Source organism: Citrus clementina, unplaced genomic scaffold (genome assembly GCF_000493195.1).
Source record: "Citrus clementina cultivar Clemenules unplaced genomic scaffold, Citrus_clementina_v1.0 scaffold_2, whole genome shotgun sequence".
Taxonomy (NCBI): Eukaryota; Viridiplantae; Streptophyta; class Magnoliopsida; order Sapindales; family Rutaceae; genus Citrus; species Citrus x clementina.
Window position 1 is genome coordinate 33832023 of NW_006262688.1, and position 19858 is coordinate 33851880.

General features: G+C 34.2%; 4 protein-coding genes across 11 annotated transcripts; 3 read left to right on the forward strand and 1 right to left on the reverse strand.

Moving 5' to 3' along the window:
* The first annotated feature begins 106 nt into the window (after positions 1–106).
* On the forward strand, positions 107–3472 carry LOC18053394 (OPA3-like protein). Its single transcript, XM_006449361.2, has 4 exons — positions 107–594; positions 1182–1316; positions 1767–1853; positions 3017–3472. Exons 1-4 carry the CDS (start codon positions 466–468, stop codon positions 3173–3175), a joined length of 510 nt encoding a protein of 169 aa, XP_006449424.1. The 5' UTR covers positions 107–465; the 3' UTR covers positions 3176–3472.
* A 1682-nt stretch (positions 3473–5154) lies between these two features.
* LOC18053395 (transcription factor VOZ1) lies at positions 5155–9915 on the forward strand. 4 transcript variants are annotated; one of them, XM_006449364.2, is made up of 5 exons: positions 5155–5359; positions 5935–6201; positions 6543–6689; positions 8212–8734; positions 8839–9915. In XM_006449364.2, exons 2-5 carry the CDS (start codon positions 5971–5973, stop codon positions 9393–9395), a joined length of 1458 nt encoding a protein of 485 aa, XP_006449427.1. In that variant the 5' UTR covers positions 5155–5359; positions 5935–5970; the 3' UTR covers positions 9396–9915. The 4 variants fall into 4 exon arrangements, with proteins under 4 accessions (XP_006449427.1, XP_006449426.1, XP_006449428.1 ...); XM_006449363.2 differs by having other exon boundaries at positions 8230–8734; XM_006449365.2 differs by having other exon boundaries at positions 5155–5355.
* A 533-nt stretch (positions 9916–10448) lies between these two features.
* On the reverse strand, positions 10449–12342 carry LOC18053396 (transcription elongation factor 1 homolog). 2 transcript variants are annotated; one of them, XM_006449368.2, is made up of 5 exons: positions 12230–12342; positions 11603–11725; positions 11366–11436; positions 10876–10897; positions 10449–10766 (listed from the first exon to the last, which is right to left on the reverse strand). In XM_006449368.2, the coding sequence occupies exons 2-5, from the start codon at positions 11713–11715 to the stop codon at positions 10694–10696; spliced, it is 279 nt and encodes a 92-aa protein (XP_006449431.1). In that variant the 5' UTR covers positions 11716–11725; positions 12230–12342; the 3' UTR covers positions 10449–10693. The 2 variants fall into 2 exon arrangements, with proteins under 2 accessions (XP_006449431.1, XP_006449429.1); XM_006449366.2 differs by having other exon boundaries at positions 12189–12341.
* A 3289-nt stretch (positions 12343–15631) lies between these two features.
* Positions 15632–19701, forward strand: LOC18053397. 4 transcript variants are annotated; one of them, XM_006449369.2, is made up of 8 exons: positions 15632–16112; positions 16298–16501; positions 16606–17097; positions 17392–17502; positions 18026–18214; positions 18453–18677; positions 19034–19154; positions 19248–19701. In XM_006449369.2, the coding sequence occupies exons 1-8, from the start codon at positions 15732–15734 to the stop codon at positions 19358–19360; spliced, it is 1836 nt and encodes a 611-aa protein (XP_006449432.1). In that variant the 5' UTR covers positions 15632–15731; the 3' UTR covers positions 19361–19701. The 4 variants fall into 4 exon arrangements, with proteins under 4 accessions (XP_006449432.1, XP_024047842.1, XP_024047840.1 ...); XM_024192074.1 differs by having other exon boundaries at positions 16384–16501; XM_024192072.1 differs by lacking the exon at positions 17392–17502.
* The last annotated feature ends 157 nt before the right edge of the window (positions 19702–19858 follow it).

The window sequence follows — 19858 nt, forward strand, 5'->3', positions numbered from 1 at the left end:
ATTAAAAAATAATATAATAAATCACTTCAGAATCATTTCGGATTTGCGATAACTGCCCCTCTGTTTGCCTTTCTTCTAGTTGCCTACAAGTCTTTTTTGTAATTCGGTTAATGCAAGCAAATTTTTGTTTGAAAGTCAACCATAAACCCTTTAATAAGACGAGAGTCAACTCACGCACCCGATTGCGTTTACACACACGTCAATTCCACGTCATCCGGACGCCAACTGAGGAAACCCTGCCTGCACCTTCTTCGTTGTCCACCAAAAACAGAACCGAAAAAAAAAAAGTAAAAAAAAAAAAAAGCAAAGAATTGAAAATTCAGCCATGAACCATCTTGTTCATCAAGAAATTAATCCAAATCAGCAAGAATTTCAATCATAAAATTTGATTTGCTTTTTGTTAGTTCATAGAGACAAAAGATCGAACAGTTGGCGATCATTTTACAAATCTAAGAGTAATTAGTAATGGTTTTGCCAGTTGTGAAGCTCGGAACGCTCGCATTAAAAACGCTGAGCAAACCTGTAGCTGCGAAGCTCAAGCAACAAGCTGCTATTCACCCTCGATTTCGTCAGTTCATCGTCAGCATTGCCCAGGTAACTCTGCAATTTTTAAATTTCTCAAAATTTGAAACTGTAATTGTATCCTATTAATGAGCGATGATAAGCAGCAAAGTAGAATTCATTTTTCATGTCAATGTGAAATTTAAATCTTCCCTAAACAGGTCTTTGCTCATTTAAGATTCGAACCTGCAGTGAAATGTGCCTTTGATTGTAGGAGCAAGAGAGATTTTTTCATATTGAAAAGGCTAGAAAAAGATTAGTAGTAGCATACTTACTTGGTCATTGTTTAGTGCCTGTGTTTGATTTTTCCAATCAATACGGAGCTGGGTGTGTAGTTGTTTATTGCCCTTATTGCATGAGAATACTTGGTTTCTACTTTCTATAGCAGGGCTATTGTTGTTGAATTCCCACATATTCCATTTTTATGTTCCAGTTTTTGCCTTTTTCGTTTAGTTTCCCTTGTGTGAAATCATGTTGTAAGTAGCTGTTTTCTTATATTGGGTAACTAATCTTTTGAATGCATATATACCACATAAAATTGGATATCTTGGTTTGTAGTTTTGGCACAGAGTTACTAGATTATTAAATGTTCTTTTCTTAATGCTGTACATTTGAACCAGGCAAATCATCGAATCACGACAAGAATGCAAAGACGCATCTATGGTCATGCAACTGGTGGTGAAATACGTCCTTTGAATGAGGAGAAAGCTGTTCAGGCTGCTGTAGACCTTATTGGGGAAATCTTTATTTTCACGGTATTTATCTTCCTGTTATTCTTGAAGCTTCAGATGAGTAGATGGTTTGAGAAGTATCTAATAATTGGGTAAAAAATTTGGATCACTCTTTAGTACATATCTCATGTCCTTTGAAGGAACATAGGGATGCTACACAAAACACAAATTGGACACCCAATTTTTCTTGTCTTTCAGTATATGCTAGATGAATAATTTAATTTTGCTTCTCAGTAAAATAATATCTCAAATCTGAGTGTATCATGCACTGTAATTGGGCAGCATACTGGTTGGCAGAAATTAGCTGTTTGCTATAATATGCAGCATCTCTGCCCTTCTTTAGAGGGTTCCACGGAACAATAGAGCTCAAAACTACTTCATCCCTATATAACATGATGGGTGATTGCTACGGAAACTAATTGGGTGCGGGTTGATTCTTGAAAATCACTTAGGTGCCTAATCTTCTGTGTATAGGTTGCAGGTGCAGCTGTGATCTTTGAGGTACAAAGAAGTGCCAGATCAGAGGCCAGAAAGGAAGAGATTCGCAAACAAGAGCTGGAGGTAACATATGAGTATAACATTATCTACTAATCGTTGAGCTCTTTTCAGTTCTTGTCAAAATTTTGACATTTCTGTCAATAATTTTTGATAAAATTCTTAAATTTTGTGTCGTTAAATGCTTCTAGTGTAATAACTATTGTTAGATATGAAGGCCAGAGTCTCTCTTCTCTTGGGTGATTTATTTTCTTTTCTCATAAAAGCTGCCTCTAACAACTTGAAATTGTTATGAAATTATTCTAAGCTATCAGCAATCGGTTGATGAATATGTAAATCCAAAAGCCATTATGTACTAGAGGTTACTAGATTTTCCTTCACTAAATTTTTTCCTTTGTAAATTAGCAGTCTTAGTTATTATAAACACAGCTGCTTCTGCTTTGACAGTCCTCAAAATGAGATTGACTGAACTTGTGTCCCAGAATAGTTTTTGGTTCAAATGTGCAGTTCTTGCCATGATATTCCAAGAAAATCTCTGTTTAGAATGGAGCTACTCATTCTATTGCTTCTCTTATTATGGCCAAATTACCTCCATATATTGATATTGTTTACCATATGCATCACCCTGAGAATTCTAATAAGCTCTTTGTGAAGAAAGTGGGGCTGAGATTGAGATTATTTAACAGAAATTGAACTTTTTTGTTTGAAGAAATAAGGATGTTTTAGTCATCATAAAGAGGATCTTGTATATGCTTAGACAAAAAGATATTATTCTTCAGATAAGGCTTATTAATTCCTGCTGTTTTGAAACAGAATAAATTCTTTTTGTTCCCCACTACTTTGATTTCTATCCCTTTGCTCTGCTGCTGGGAAATACTACTTTCTTGATTCCATTTTTGCTGCACGAAGGAAGTGCACTGTTCTGAAATATCAGGCCCTCATGGGAATGCTTTTGATCTGTTTGAGAAATTTTGTTTTTTTCTTGAAATGGACAAACTAAAATCATTTTAATGTCTTCCCTAGTGAACATTTATATTCAACTTTTAAGTTTCTCTGGTTGTGACCGTGTTGGGTTTCAATGAAGAGACACACTGATATGTGATTGTCTAAAAGAGGTTTGGCGGTGGTATTAATTTTGTAAGTTTTGTGTGTTATTTCTCTCAGTAAAATATTCATCCATTTGTTATAGTCTTGCCAATTCACCATACCGATTATTCTCTCTTTTCTAGGCATTGAGGCAAAGAGATGAAGGCTTAGCAAGAGAATTAGAACTTCTTAGGCAAAAAATTGAAGAATTGGAGCAGCTTGCCAAGCAACGAGGTCTCAGTGGTATTTTCAGCTTCAAACATGCCACGGCAGATGAGGCAAAGTTAGCAAAACCAGCTTGATTGGGGCAAAAGATTTGACAAATAATTTGGCTAATCATTCTCAAATATACCAATGAGTTCCATTAACCAAGTGATCTTTCTATTCTTTTGACCTTTTTTGGTCACCATTTTGGATCGGTTTTCTGGCTTCACCTGCTCCATTAGTGTAAAATTGCTACATCAAAGTCTTGGTAGCGAATACATGAGAACTTTATAGCTGCACAGCTGCCTGTTACATTCTATTCTGAAAGTACACGTGTCCCCCTGTCCCAGAGTGAGCACTAACTATGGTATAGGGGGCTAGGGCTATTTGATTCATTTCCAAATCTACCGCCAACTACACTTGTTTGGCACTTCCAAATTCAAAGGTGAGTTTGGCTAAGACTTTCGACGAGGATAAGTATTGAGTACAGCCATGAAGTTCTTGGTCTTTTTTTATGGCACTGGTCCTTTTCCGTGTTTTTGTTTGAGAGTTGGGAAAAGGAGCTAGGATTTTAGGAATATTATATCCTACCTTTTTTTTCACTTTTTTTTTATGAGATAAATCTTAGCATTTAAGTAATTGCGGATTTTTCAGGTCAATACTTAATAATTAGTAGCCACCAATATTTTATAATGCCTTCTCTAATTGACATGATTAAAAGAAATTCTGATTAAGCCATAAATTGCTAAAATATTGGGATTTGAAAGGACTGCCTAGAATTTATGACCAAATTTATAAAGTGAGATTTGTGAAATTTTCGCATGATGATGATTCTTTATACCTTGAAAACATTAAAAAAAAAAAAAAAAACAACTAGGGTGTTTCATGTTGGTGGTCCCGAACCTGAATGGAAATTATCACCAAATATCCCACTTGATCTCTCTGATGATGCAAATAATAAATTGTATAACTGGATAGTATTAAAATTTTAGACAAAAATGATGCTTGTTCGCCTTGAACAGCTATCATACTTGGCATCAAAACACTCCTCAAATAAAAAGCTCTTTAACGACAATTGGCAAATTTAAAAAGGGCATCGAGATAGGAATCTTATGGATGGTAGTGGAAGTGCCCCTTTATACCTTTCTTCCTCAACTCAGTCATCTTTTCACTTTCTCACCTCACAAAAAAAAAAGAAAAAGAAAAAAAAAAGGATTGTCATTTTATCTTTCCTTTTTGTAATTGAGGTTTGGCTTCTATCCATTTGTGCTTCCGTGTAGCAGTGTGGTCAGATGACCAGAAATGACTCGTTAAGGCAACAACTAATTCCAAACTTAAAGCTTTTGATTAATATCAATAATAATTATTATAATTATAGTATTTTTTTAATATATCATAATTATAATAGTAAGATTGAAACTCTAAAAACCAAATTCGAATCCGATTCTTCAGTTTTATGCGTTATTTTTATTTTAACTTACGTATACAATCACACGAGGTATTTAAAAATCAATAATAGTGAAGGTTAAATGGGAAGAAATTTAGTTTTTTCAAATATTTGAGGGACGTCTACTCCACTCTTGAAAGAAAGATTACATTCACTCAACCTCTGAGGCTCTAAAAAAAAAAATTTAAATTAAACTCCTGCAATGTGTCTGTGGGAGCTCAAACCACTTCCCTCACACTTGTGAGGGAATGACTCTAGCCACGTGGTTATAATTTATAAAATTAAAACTAATAAATCAGTAGGATTGCTTTCACATTCTAACCAAAAAGCACATCAAAAGTCAATGAAATGTGCCCTGAACTTTACTCACATTTTTACACACGAGTCATCCATAAGACTCTTTTATTTTTTTAATTATTATCATTTTTTTAAAAAAATTATTGTAAATAAAAAAAAATTGAACACGAATATTGTGAATAGTAGTAGTAATTTAATTTTAAGGGATTACATACTACACGAGTCACCAATTACTATTTGCCGCGCTCGCGCGCTCGTGTATACACACACACACATATATATATATATATATAGGTACGTATATGTAAAATTATAAATTTATGTCTACACAGAGGCAAGGTTGATAATTAGATATAGACTGTATTATTTATTCGCATGCACAGTGACAGAGAAAGCAAAGCAAGCGCAAACTGAGTGTTAAAAAAAGAAGAAAAAGTTTGTTCCTCTTCCTTCCTGTGGCCTGTGTCGTGTCCGCTCTTTCAGTCTTTATAGTCTCCCCGAGTCTTTTCTCTCATCCACTCTTCAAGAAACAAAGTGGGTATGTTATGTACAAATTCATTATACAAAGCATCTCTTTGTTTGGTTCTTCGAATATTTTTACTTTATATATGCCTTTCTTTCTCTCACAATTTCTTAAGAATTTCGTCTCTAAAACTATTAAGAGAAAATTTCTCTAACTTTGTGATCGCAGCTCTTAATTATTTGGATGTTTGTATGTCTTGTGCGTGTGATCTGATATTTTGATCGTGCTTAATCGGTTTCGTCTTGTAAGGTCATTTGGACAGTTTTTTTTTTTCCTTGTTCTTTTTTGGTTTTTTGAATTTCTAATATATCACTAATTGCAGCTCCAAGTGGATGATGCTTTAGTTTGATTTTATTCGGTTATATTGTGAAGTCTTGGGGGCTCTGATTGTTTATTATCGTGATTCAACTATTATTAGTATTTTCGATTGCTTTGATTTTTTATCTGGGGCGGATATGGTTTTCACTTCTTTACACTTGTATGGGTTTCCTTTTATTTTATTGTGTAATACTGCTATTTGAACTTTTTTTTTTTAAATTATATAAATCTGGGTTGATCTCGAGTTGGCTCCTTTTGGTTCTGAATTGTAGGTGTATCGCTTAAGACTGGCAAAAAGGGAGCGTGTCATGGTGGGCAAGGGTGCGAAGACTAACTGCAACTCAGCTTCTCACAAGCTTTTCAAGGACAAAGCAAAAACCCGAGTTGATGATCTGCAAGGCAAGTTTTTGGATCTACAATTTGCCAGGAAGGAGAGCCGCACGGTTGATGTCTCCCTCCTTGAAGAACAAGTACATCAGATGCTCCGGGAATGGAAGGCGGAGCTGCATGAGCCCTCTCCCGCATCTTCCTTGCAACAAGTATACTTATTTATCTAAGTTTAATGTACCTCCTTAGAATGTGTATGTATGCATCTTCCTGCATCTTCCCACATTTTAAATGAACTCGTATGTATTATTGTTAGTGCCATTTTAGTACTTGAATGTTAATTTGTATATAGATATCTATGTTTATGGTTATAGAGTGGTGAGCTCTGATGATTTTCTGTTTGCTGCCTATTATTCCCCTGTTGAGTACCTGCCTTAAACTAAATTAATTATTAAATAAATCATGTACTCATGACTTGTGCTTTTTACAGGTAGTATACTATATATCATTAGTTGTGATTGTTAGTTTTTGATTTATTAATGGTTGATGGCAGGATGGCAGTCTTGGATTTTCATCGGACATTTACCGGCTGTTGCAGCTCTGTGAGGAGGAAGATGATGCTACTAGCACTTTAACTGCACCGAAGCCTGAGCCTAATGATCAAGTCCTTCCAGTCACAGATACTGCGGTCTATCATGAGGTTGTATTAATATAACCATTCTGTCAATTTTATGCAAGTTTTCTGAACTTAACTTGAATTATTTTGACAACATTGCTTTTATCTATGGAAAATTGAATACTGATTATAGAATTGAATGGTTACATGTTCATATTTATTTGCTTATTTAGTCGCAGTGTGTTGAAACTTTTTGATGCATTGTTTGGTGATGGTATATATATGAGTGGACTGGCCCTAACTTTGTTGACTGGAGTGGGTGCATTTTGGAACATTTGAGTGGAAAGTAAGCCTTTAGCTAGATTAGTTTAGGGAGGCCTTCAAGATTATTTGAGTTGAAACTTGAGCATGGTTTAGAAGAGCGAGCCATGCTGATTGGGACATCTCAATGTTTTGTGGAGGCAGAAAGAGGTCAGTTCTGATTGCCAATATATAAACTCAAATATTGGAGTTGAAACTTTATGCTTTTTTATGTCATTTGGCACATTGAGATTCTATGCATGATATTGAGGAGACAAGGTTAAGCTTTTTTCGATATATGTCTTGTTTGGTGTTGCCTTTTTAAACAATATGATTGATGTGCCTCATCACAGAGAGCATTCTATTAGTGGACAGCACCCGGATCTTTATATATACAACATGAGCTTCCTGTTTTGGACAGGTTTCTTTCTTCTGGGAAACACCACCAGCTCTTTTCTCTTCTTCAGCATTGCCTCTCTCTCCTCCCAAACTACCATTATTTTCATCTTGAGTAGCTTGATCCTAAGTAGCCTTGTACTCCTTAATTGTGTAGTGTAAGAACCCCCATAAACAGTTTGATTATCTTAGATGGTTGTTTTTGGAGATTCAAGCGATGGAAATTTATAGTAAAAAAGGGACTCTGATGAACCTTGTTTATGTATTATCATTAGGCAAAAGAAGTGGAGATTATTGGAATGGTTTGGTATAGAAAATTTTGATTTAAAAAAACAAAGAAGAAGAAATTGAAAAAAGAAATGGGGAAAACCTCTCTTATCACTGTATGCAATCAGTTGTTTTGTGGCCTGAGTTAAATCAAGGACCACAATGTAAAATGTTTTATTGCTTTGAAGTTAATAATGCCAATCTAAAGATTGACTGGCTTGCCAATAATTAGTGGCTGCTAGGGAAGAACCATGGAAAGGTGTGTTCGCTCAATGTTATTCGTGAGATTTTGTTGCCTGGGGATCCGTAGTGGAACTTGCTGCATGTCATGCTGTCTAAAGGACAACCTGAACAGAGCCAGGACCAGTACTTTTCTTGATGTCTTTTTCATCTAGTGCCTGATGGTGCAAACTTTAGATTAAGGGTGCTATTTTTTTGTTATTAAGTCCTTTAATTTATATATTAATATTAATCAAGAGCAGAGATTCTTAGAGAGTCTGGAGTTCGCATAATGTCCTTAAACTTTGATTAATAGCTAAATTTCCTTTTTCATAGTTCTATGTGTACTGTTTTCTTTCTGTGTTTGGCCTTTGGCGCTCCTAAAAGTGCACCTAAGCAGTGAACCTTGTAATTGATTTGTCAGGGATATGGTGTGAATCAGGGGGAACAGCAACATAGCTTCCCATTAGTTGACCAATGCAAAAACTCTTCTTCAGGAGTCCACAGCACAGCAATTAACAGCCTGGAAGGATCAACTCTGTTGGACTATCATCATTTTGATTTGCATCAAGAATTTGAACAAAACTTCTATGCTGGTTATAATGTTTCAAACTTCTGTGGGGAGGATGCCATGCAACAGATTTCTGGTTATCTGCCAGGTATATGTCCTCCACCTTCTGCTTTCTTGGGCCCAAAATGTGCTCTTTGGGATTGTCCAAGGCCTGCTCAAGGAGTGGACTGGTATCAGGACTATTGCAGTGGTTTTCACGCTGCTCTGGCATTTAGTGAAGGTCCACCTGGAATGGGTCCAGTTCTACGACCTGGGGGCATAGGCCTGAAAGATGGTCTGCTTTTTGCAGCACTCAGTGCCAGGGCACAAGGAAAAGATGTTGGTATCCCAGAATGTGAAGGAGCTGCAACTGCAAAGTCTCCATGGAATGCTCCTGGTAAGTATATTTTCGCTGCTTTACATATTTGATTTATGGTGGCAATTTGAGTTGGGATATATTTTGTGAATGTCGTATTTTGATTTTGATGTCTATGATTGCAGAGCTCTTTGATCTTTCAGTTCTCGAGGGTGAAACAATTAGGGAGTGGCTCTTTTTTGATAAGCCTCGACGAGCTTTTGAGAGTGGAAACAGAAAGCAGAGGTCATTACCAGATTACAGTGGGCGTGGTTGGCATGAATCAAGGAAGCAAGTCATGAATGAGTTTGGAGGCTTGAAGAGATCATACTACATGGATCCACAACCATTGAACCATTTCGAGTGGCACCTTTACGAGTATGAGATCAATAAGTGTGATGCTTGCGCCTTGTATAGATTAGAACTGAAGCTTGTTGATGGGAAAAAGAGTGCCAAGGGGAAATTAGCAAATGATTCAGTTGCTGATCTACAGAAGCAGATGGGAAGGCTCACTGCTGAGTTTCCCTCAGATAACAAGCGCTTAGTTAAAGGAAGGGCCAAAGTTAATGCGAAGGCTGGTGTCGGTGGAAATATTTACCCTGCTTCAAATGTTGTCGCATCAACTAATGAGAAGTTCGATTATGGACCAACTGGGCAGTTTGATTATTTGATTGAAAATTTAAGTGAGTATTACCTGACGTAATCAAAGAAGCTTCAATGAATATGCTGCAATTTGTTAGTACTTAGATCAGCTGAAGCATATCACCATAGTAATGGTGGGGTTATGTGTTTTCACTTGTTTCGTCTATAGTTTCTGGTAGTCAATAACATGAGGCCAAGCTCTCTCTTTGGCCGCAGGGTTGTCAATAGTTTCCATTCACAGATAGAGCCGCATTAGGCTGTCCTGGATGCTGGAGTATATACTAACTTATGGTTCTCAGGTATGGAAAATGGCTGTTTTTCCTCAGCCCATTTTTATAACGGATAAGAATTCAAGACATGTGGTGAACACTCCAAACCAATCAGTGTCACCAGAATTGGATAGGGTGGATGCAGACTGTTGCAATATATTTTACTGACATTTTTATGATTTCAAATACTTTATGCTATTTATCTCAGCAATATGTAGCTAATGGGAAATACGTTCTCAAAATTTGTACCTTTTTGTTGATGGGGGTATGACCATCTGTTTAAGTTGTAAATGAATGTCCCTTTTAATTTCACAGTTCCCGTTGAACGTTTTCCAATTTTCGGTCACTGCATTTTCACGTATCTGCTAGTCACTGTTCACTTTCCTAGGCGTCACTTGCTCAAAATAAGAGAAATGAATATTCTTTGTACAACACAACATCCTACATGTGATAGTGTCAGAGCTGAGTTCCTATAAATGCATCATCATAGTCATAGATAGGCAAGAATTTTACCTGCAAATAACAACTAGAAATTCTATTCAAAGCGTGATGATCCATTCAAGACTAATAGGCGAGCTGGTTACATGGCCAAGTGTCATGAAAGGTTGTGTATGTATAGATTAGCTTAGTAATTTACTCTACATCAAATTTACTCTTCTAAAGAAGATGAATCAAGAAAATTTGTGGTTCATTTGGAGCCGCAATTAAACTCAGAAGCAGTTCCTCTTGATATAAGAGAAATTATGTTGTAAGAATAAACCGCCCCCCCCAACACTAATTTAACCGCACCCCACCATCATAATTGCATTTTAGCTGATGGACATGCACCATACACGAAAACGGCATTCATCATTAAAGAACAGGCCGCATTACTTACAATACCCATGATTATTACAACTGCATTAATAGCATCCAATTACACAACATCAGTCAGCAACATAACCTGAGATAGTCTACAGATGTAAATGAGCACTGCTCTGTGAACAGATATAATTACATCCACTAGAGATTCAAACACCGATGTTGGTACAGGAGACGTCAAGCTTTCTCATAAACAGAGATTCAAACACCGACGTTAGTACAGGAGACATCAAGCTTTCTCATAAGCACTGTCATCTTCAAGGTTGTTAACCCGTTCACATTCATCAATCCATTCACTATATCTGCAGACACAACTTCTAGATGAGTAAAACAAACAGAGGCAAACTCAGAGAATATAGAATGAGAGAATAAAAATAGTAACAGAAGATTAAAACATTGGGTGTAACTTACATGTCTATTGGTTCAGTTAAAGCTGTAAACAAAGAGGAAAAAACATACATCAATTATCAACACAACTAATTTCAATGTAATGAAAAAGTACGAAGCAGACAAAAATGTTAGGATCAGGTTCTATTAAAATGATTGGTTCAGCTGAGCCAGGCTACAGTTATTACCAGCCAGCAGTTTGGATAAGTGACTGTGTCAAAAGCACGGACCAATTCTCTCTACACCAATAACACTCCAATAATTGACCTCAAGCCAGTAGCGTTCTTTTCTTCTCAATCCACCATGGGTACACAAATTCACAATCCACATAAGTTCAACTTTTAAAATACCTCTATTTTACTTTCGATTTCCGCCATGGCACAGCCCGTTTATAAAAATAATTAAAAATCAGCAAATTCATATTGTTTCAAAATTTCAAGACAATACCAAATGACCAACTGCCCTACAACATTTCCTAAATGTAAATAGAGTTCATATAACACTGCAAAATAACCTGTGATAGTAGTGCTGAAGCTCTCTTGGCATATATTGCATATAGCTTCGCCAATCAAGTTCTTCATATCACTGAAACCATGAAAACACCAAATGTCAGCAATTGCTAACATTAAAAGCTACACAGGTAGAGATTGAACTACATCATAAAATGGAGAAACTAGGAGCTCAAGATCTTCAAACAGGTTAATAAAGCCTAGTAAAAAAGAAAAAAAGAAAGCTTGAAAAAAAGTCTTACATGCGGCACTCAACACTGGTGCCGTGGTTACAGAAGGGACAACTGAAGACAGTGTCAAGCTTGTCCACTCGCTTCTTGGGTGGTGGCTTTGCCCTTGACTTCCTCTTTCCCATAGCTCAAGTCCTTCAATATCAAGGTTCGGATTCACAAAAGGTTCAAATATACACACCAAGATTGAGAAAAGTAATCTTCTATCTCATTTATGAAATCAAACAGTCCTCTGTTTAACCCAAATAAAAAGAAAAACACAATAGCCGATCACGTTCACAGTTATAAACCAAATCAAGATTATAATTTCGGGATTATAAATTAACTTCCTAATTTAAGTTGAAATTCTTGTCTTTCGTCAAATAAAGACAGAAAGATCAAACTTTTTTAAAAAAAATTCTCAGCAACCAAACAGAGTAAACATGCTAATCCGAGGAAAAACAAAATCGAGCATAAAATCAAAAAAGTAAGTTTTGTAACTCAATTAGACAATTTTTCGATCTGCGCCAATTACCAAAAGAATGAAAATGAAATGATCGATCAGAAAAGAAACGAATTTATCAAATAAAATATTCCGATAAAAAGAAAAAGCAATAACCTGCAATTGATAACTGCTTGATCGCGAGGCCGAAACCCTACCTTTCTTGACGATAATGAGAGGGACAAATAACAAACAGGAACTAAAAAGGAGCAACACAGGGCGTGCAGAATACGGACTATATTGCTCAATTTATTGAAATTCCCAGGCCATTTCCTAAACGTCGTCGTTTCCCGAATCAGGTAGTAGATTCACCGCCATTTATTTAATTTATGCTTCGGTTGGCTAATATTTCTCACTGCCTCCCGTCAGCGGCCCATAAACATGGACCTGAAATTTAGCGGCCCAGCTTTGGAAATTTCACTGTTGAACCATTTAAGTTTGCTATTTTAACTACCCTTCAAATGTTCCTTTGCATTCGAGCGAGACTATTGGCAGCCTTTCAAATACCTTTTAAAATTTCTTTAATTATTTTACAGTTTTAACTTTTATTTAAATTATATAATAAAATAATTCCTAATTAAAGTCTCACTCAAAAATTAAATAATTTTTTTCTCTTAAAAATTCTTTATACACTAAAGAAGGCAAAGGCAAGCAACAAATTAACCTTGAAACTATTGAAATTCAGACTAAAATGAAGAACAACTCTTTGAAACTTATATACTACTCAAGTTTTATGCCCAAATAAAATATATAATAAATCAAACATTTAACGGATCAAAAATTTTACAAATTATAACAATTATATAATAAAACCAAGCATGATTATCCGTAATAATGAATATCAAAGAATACGCACAAAACTTATTGAACCCCTAAAACATTTAGCAACTAAGCAAACCCAATTCCATAAATATTCCAACAACCCATTATAATAAAATTCAAAATCAAAATAGGGACCCAACAATTAAAAATTAATTTTAATAGCTAGAACCTAATAACTGAAATAAACTTACACCATAATTTATATTTTGATTAAGAGACAAAATGAATTGTGCCTTAAATTGAAATCCAACATTTTAGAAATTAAAAGGGTATTTGTTTCCTCTAATTGTTGGGTAAGGAATTTATTATTGGTGACTAGAATGGAGAAAAGAAAACTCGTTGTTTATTTTTCATTAATTTTATGAAGTGATTATGTAACTATAAAAAGAGAGCTCATCTTTTTGTTTTATACACACACAATTGGAATGAATAAAATTACTCTATAATATATTCTCTCATTTTATTATTTATCTTATGTTGCTTCTTTATTTGTATTACTGGCTAATAGCTTTTTTTATTTTTTATAAGGCCGTCTCATTTTAAAAAAAAATCAATTCGTATTTTTTATTAGTTTCATCAAGTGTAAAGTAAAAAAAAAAATAATATTAAATTTTTTTTTCAAAGCCGCGTGAAATCCGATTCTATTTTCTAGTTTTAATATAAAAAAGGGACCAGCAATGACTTGACATGACAAGAACTTCATAATTTATAATAATTATTGGGAAATGGACTCAACTACCTTGCAACAGTTGCAAGGTACCACTTGATTTTGTTGTTTTGTGGTTTCAATTATTGGTCGTTGGATTTAGAAAAGGTAGATTTAAGGATAGAGATTTATTTATTTGAATATTAACATTATGCTCCCTGTTATTTCTCAAAAACGTGAAAGAGCTAAAGAATTAAAACTTTCAGCACATACGTCCAAATTGTTTAAAATTTTATGTTGTTTAATTAGTAGCGAGTCTTAAAAAATAAATTTTATTTTAATATTATATATTTTATTTAAAATTTAATTTTTAATATCATTTATTTATTAAAAAATATTATTTATTCTCATTTTATTTAATATTATTCATTTACAGGCTTATTGTTGTATTTAATCTTTCAAAAAATTAAAAAATTTAAATAAAATTAAATAATCAGTAGCGAGCATTAAAAAATAAATATAATTTTTAATATTAATTATTTTTATTTTATTTCATATTATTTATAGTTTTTGTTTTTGTTTTATTTAATGGTATTTAGTTATAGACTTATTATTATATTTATTCTTTAAAAAACTAAATAATATTAAATAAAATAAATAATCAATTGTGAGACTTAAAAAATATAATTTTTAATTAATATTATTTATTTTAGTAAAAATAAATATTTTTAATATTATTTATTTGATTTGATTTAATGTTATATAGTCATAGACTTGTTATTATATTTATTCTTTCATGAAACTAAATATTTTTTAATAAAATGAAATAATTAGTAATGAGTCTCAAAAAATTAATATTATTTTTAATAATATTTATTTTATTTTATTTAATATTATTTAGTCATAGCTTATTATTATATTTTTTTCAAAATTAAATAATATTAAATAAAATAGAATAAGCATTTGTGAGTCCTAAAAAATAAATGTTATTTTTTTAATATTATTTATTTTATTTAAAAGAATAAATTTTTAATATTTTATTTTATTAAAAATATTATGTAATATTATCTAGTCATAGGCTTATTGTTATATTTATTCTATTAGAAAGTTAAATAATATTAAATGAATAAAATTGCATTTTAGCAGATCACCAGCCAAAGCACATAAACTTATAAATAAATAATAAATAAAATAAAATTACATTTTAAAAAATCACTTGTCAAAATACATAATGTTATAAATAAACTGTAAATAAAAAGGAAGGTATGGGGTTAAATGAAATTTGATATCATAAAAGACAAAATGGGTGGTATCTTGCAAGGTAGCTGGACCTGAAATATGGGGGAATTATATGTCAAAATTTTAAATGCTCTTTTTTTTTTCAGTTTTCAAAATGAGAGGAGCTACAGTGAAATTAAAAAAAAAAAGGGAGTACGGAGTAGGGACACTTTAACTGGTTAGACCCCATTTATGAATTATTATAAATTATGTAAGAAGTATAAATCCTAAATTAAATACATTTGTTATCCTCAATTAAATACATACTTGTTATAAATCCTAAATTAAAGACATTTCTTTCACTTTTTTTTTAACCAAGCGTGAGCAACTAAGAAGATTAAATTAATAAGTAAAAAACTGTTTTTATTTTTTATTTTTCCATAGAAGTGATTGTTTTGTAAGAGAAAATTTTCATATCGGGGGTAAATGAGAAAGAAAATAGAAAGCTTGGGATCTAATGAAGAATGATTTTATTTGAGGTTAAATTTGTCGTTAAAAAGCTGTTACAAGTAAAGAAAATAGTAATAATAGATATTTTAAATTTTTTATTTAAAATTTTATTTTAAATAATATGTTAAATAGTTAATAATTTTTTATAAGATGTAAGTGAATTAATCATATTATTTCGTTAATTAATTAATGAATATCATATTATTTGAGATAATTTTTTAAGATAAAATATATAGAAAACTGAAATGTGTATAAACGATTTAAAATGTATATTACTATTTTTATCAAAATTAAAGATCCAGATATTATTACTTGGCCCGGCGATGGACCTACGGGCAATAACATACGTATAGAAAACTGAAAATACAGTAATATTCAATATTTCATATTGATATCTAATTCCTTGGACGTTCAAAAACCTCCAAAAACCCTAACCCTTCCCCCTCCATCACCACCAGAATCAGATGGCACACATTCACGTTCACACTCTCTTTTCTCCCACCTTTTGCATCCCCAGATCACCCCTCACAAGTTCAAGAAATCACTTCGCTGCCCTTTCCTGCACTTCTCCTAAAACGACAGCGTCTCTGTCCTCAGAACAGGACGTTTTGCAAGCCGTGGTGGAGTCCGATGGAAAGACACTTCCATGTGTCAGAACCTACGAGAACGACTTGGCTCGGCTCAGCCTCTTCGGAGCCGTCGGCTTCGACCAGGCTCTGACCGCCGCTGCTGCGGATGGAGGTCAAGCCGCTAACGAACATGTTGGTTCTGGCATTCCCGCGATGGTCGTTGAAACCGTTTTCCCGGGTCCCTCAGGAGAGCGAGCCACTATCTCCACCCGATTGGTCAGTTTTTTTTTAAAAAAAATATTATTTTGAAGGCATTCTGTTTTAATTTAAAAATAACACATTAGGGTATAATTGATGAGTGTAAATAAACTAATGTCGATGTTAAAGAGCTGATGCGATTAACAAAAATTTTGTGTTTAGATGTTAAGATTGAGAGTTCTAAATTGGAATGTTGTTTGTAGTTTTTGCCTACTAGCAAAGTTAAAGAGAAAGCCTTTAAGCTCAGAAAATCTCTCAGTAAAGATGTTCTGAATGGCTCTTCATCTAGGAACATACTTGCCATGACATTCAGACAAGTAGTTATGCATCAACTTTGGAGCTTTGAACTGGTTTTGTTCAGACCTGGAACAGAGAGAAATATGGAGGATCTTGGAAACCAAAGAGAGGTTAGACGTCTGCATCATTATGCTGTCGTCATGTAATATGTCTATCCTGCAGGTGCCATTTGATACTGATAGCTTCAGTTCTCTTATTCATTTGGTATCCGCAGGTTCCAGCTTCTTTCGCCCTCACCTCTTCTGATGAACGTATTATCTCTGTGCTTGCTGAGGTTGTTTGCCTGTCTGCACTTCAAAGTACCGAAAGTCATTTCCTGGATAATTCCTTGAGGAAGACTTCAAGTTATTTCTTCCGTTGGTTTCAGAAGCCCAAAAGGATTACATCAAAAGATTCTTCTGTTGTTGTATATAAACTGTTCGAAGATGAGATAGTTGAAAATGCCAAGACTTTGCTAGAAACTTTTAATTCGACGAAAGAAAGTATTAAACCTGTAAAAATGAGGTCAAAGCACCTTTGGTGGACACCATCAGCTCACTCTAAGCTGGAAAAGATTGGTGGCCGTGAGTTTAGTATTTGGACAAGTGAGAATGTTCCTGCTTACAGGCTCGAAATTGATGTTAGTCGATATAATGATGTAAAGCTTGAAGGTTGGAGAAAATCTGCTGAGAATAGGTGGGAAATTCTTCTGACCCACTCCCAAATGGTATCTCACTCTCCTTTTTGTCTTCTGGCATTTAGTGGTACCATGTTTCAGTGGGATTATAGTTAGGAAGGTAATCTATGTGATGGTAAATCTCCCAAGCATCCTTCCTCTGCATGTCAACTAAAAAGTAGGGACATAGGAAAACTAGTCTTTTGCCATGGTTGGTGAGTGTGATAAACCCTTGTTTATTGATTTGCACTGATGAAGAGTGATTATCATGTATATTTATTTTATGTGCCATTGAATTTAAGAAAATATATTCTCTATCCTTATTTTAGTTTTCTAAATTTTTAGGTTGGTTTGGCTGATATATTAGACATGTACTATGAAGATATTTTTTCACTGCCGAATAAACAGCTGTCATGCGGTGTAGTCACAAATTACACCAATTTGCCCAGTAAAAAGGTACTAAAATCTATACCAATTGTCTGTTTTATTTTATCAGTTGGTTTAATGCTAAGCCTGGATTTCATGTAACTCTTAACTTATGTACAACATTCTTGGCCCTGTGCATATATTTGGATGTAATTTTGAAACATGAAAATAATTGGTTTACAAATGATATACACTCAAGTTAGGAGCATTTCATCGTGGGAAGATGAGGCTAATCTGATCATGATAACTTTTAGAAAATTTTGATATTAAATTTGAGTGGGAGGAACTAATGGAGTTGGTGCCATTTTAATAGTATTGTTAAGAGTAACGTACTTTTTGATTTACTCATGAAAATTTTTATTATTTAATTATTTTCATGTTATGCTTTCCTGTAGTATTTACAATTATATGGGGAGGTTTGGGACTTGTGGTTTGTCAAGGATCTCATCGGGAAGAACTTGTTATAATCTTTTACTGTGGAGTTTGCATATGATAATGATTCTGTTTACTTGAGTTGGTTCATTCCAGACTTATTGCTTTGTTGTGTTCACAGAGGGACTCTTCCTTTTTGAAAATTCTATCTGTCACTCTTGCAAGTGGAATTTTTCTCGTCGCCATCAGTGCTCTCGGTCAACGCTCTTCACCTCATTTACACAAGGGGGAAAAGTTTTCTGGAGAACTTAGGTCTCTGGCTTCATCTGAGATTTGGAACGCGTTACGTCAGCCTGTAGATGCTGTAAAGGTGTGCATTGACGGAAAGCATTTTTAACTATCCAGTCCTCTAGTATTCTAACTTTTTCAAATAAATTGGCATCCTGTGACAGAGATTATTGGTTCTCTTGCTCATATCCATGCAACATTGAGGTTTATGCTTGTCGCAAAAAGTTCTTATTACTTCACTCGTTTGTCTCATGCTTTACTCTACTTTCTGGTTTCTTCATTTTTGAAAGAAAAATTAAACTTGAACTTAATTTGGATAGCTGGAAGAAATGTGTGTCTCAATTGTCAAAAGGATTAAGGACACTTTTGATTGGCCTGGTGACATAATGACTGAAATGAGTATTGGTGCTTGGATTGGGAAAATTCCCAATTACTTGAAATTATCTCATGAAGATGATTCCACTAGCGAGGGAAACTTGACTGCTGCTTTGGAGAAAATTGATCCAGACATCAAATCATCCATGCAGGATATTGCTAGTTATCAGGTACAAGTTTAGGCAACTTATATTTACTTTATTTCTCTATGTTTCTATCATATTTAAACAAATATAAAAGTGATTTACTGCTTTAACTTAAACCAGGCCCTGATCCTTTCTGAACTAATGTTATCTATCTGCTGCTTAGATAATATTACATTTAAGCTCCCATGATGTGCGCTGGTGACATTCTCTTAAATCCATAATTGGCAGTTTTTGGGGGTGATCAAATGAAGTGTGGAAATGTGATAGTTTTTGGTTTGTTCAAGCTCCAATGGCATCAAGAACCCTATTGCAATCATATGTTTTTGTTATCATGTATAACTATCTTATGTTTTGCCTGATTGCCATTTGGTTGGTATTAGGTGGTTCTGTCAACTGAGGGAAAAATAGTTGGGTTCCAACCAACAAGCCGAGTTGGTGTTAATCATTGGGCTGCCAGTCCCTTAGCAAAGGAAATGTATGGTGGGAGAAAGCTTTCCCCTGGTAAGATTATTATTGGTTGTATTTTCTTTTGGTGTTTCTAGGTTACGATTTGCAGCTATTGACCACTGAACATTCTTGGTTTGTTGCAAGCAGGTTTAATTGAACCTAGCCTCAAGATCCACCTTCCAAATGAGGTAGTTTTGATTGAGTTGTTGATGTCAGTAAACCCTGATTCATGTTTTGCATTGGCAAGGCCAATTCAATGATCGTTACAATGGCAGTGCGGAAGACACGGTTTGTGGGTCTTGATAGCAGAGTTCTGGTGCAAGTAAATATGGGCGCCTGTTTTACATTAACTGTGCAGGTTCAATGTTCCTTTAAGAGACCGGTCAACAAGGCAAGAGGATGACATCCTTCAAGGGCAGTCTGACACTGACAATTATAAATTTTGATTACTAAACTAGGAAATCTGACCGAAAATATTCATAGTGAATTTTCATGCCTGGTTAGTTTTTTCTGTCTGCTTGCCCTGTAGCTGGATCCTGTGAACCATCAGGATTGGATGTGCTGAGTAATGGTAACATTCCTTTGTTACAAAGCTATCAAATTGATCGTCAAATTTTTCCCTGAACCACAGAGTTGACTATATATATATATATAACAGATACATGTTATTAAGAGAGTTTTTCTCGGTTATATTTATGAATAGATTAGCTAGAGGATTCAGAGTACCATCCAATGTAGTATAGGTATTTTTTGTTTTT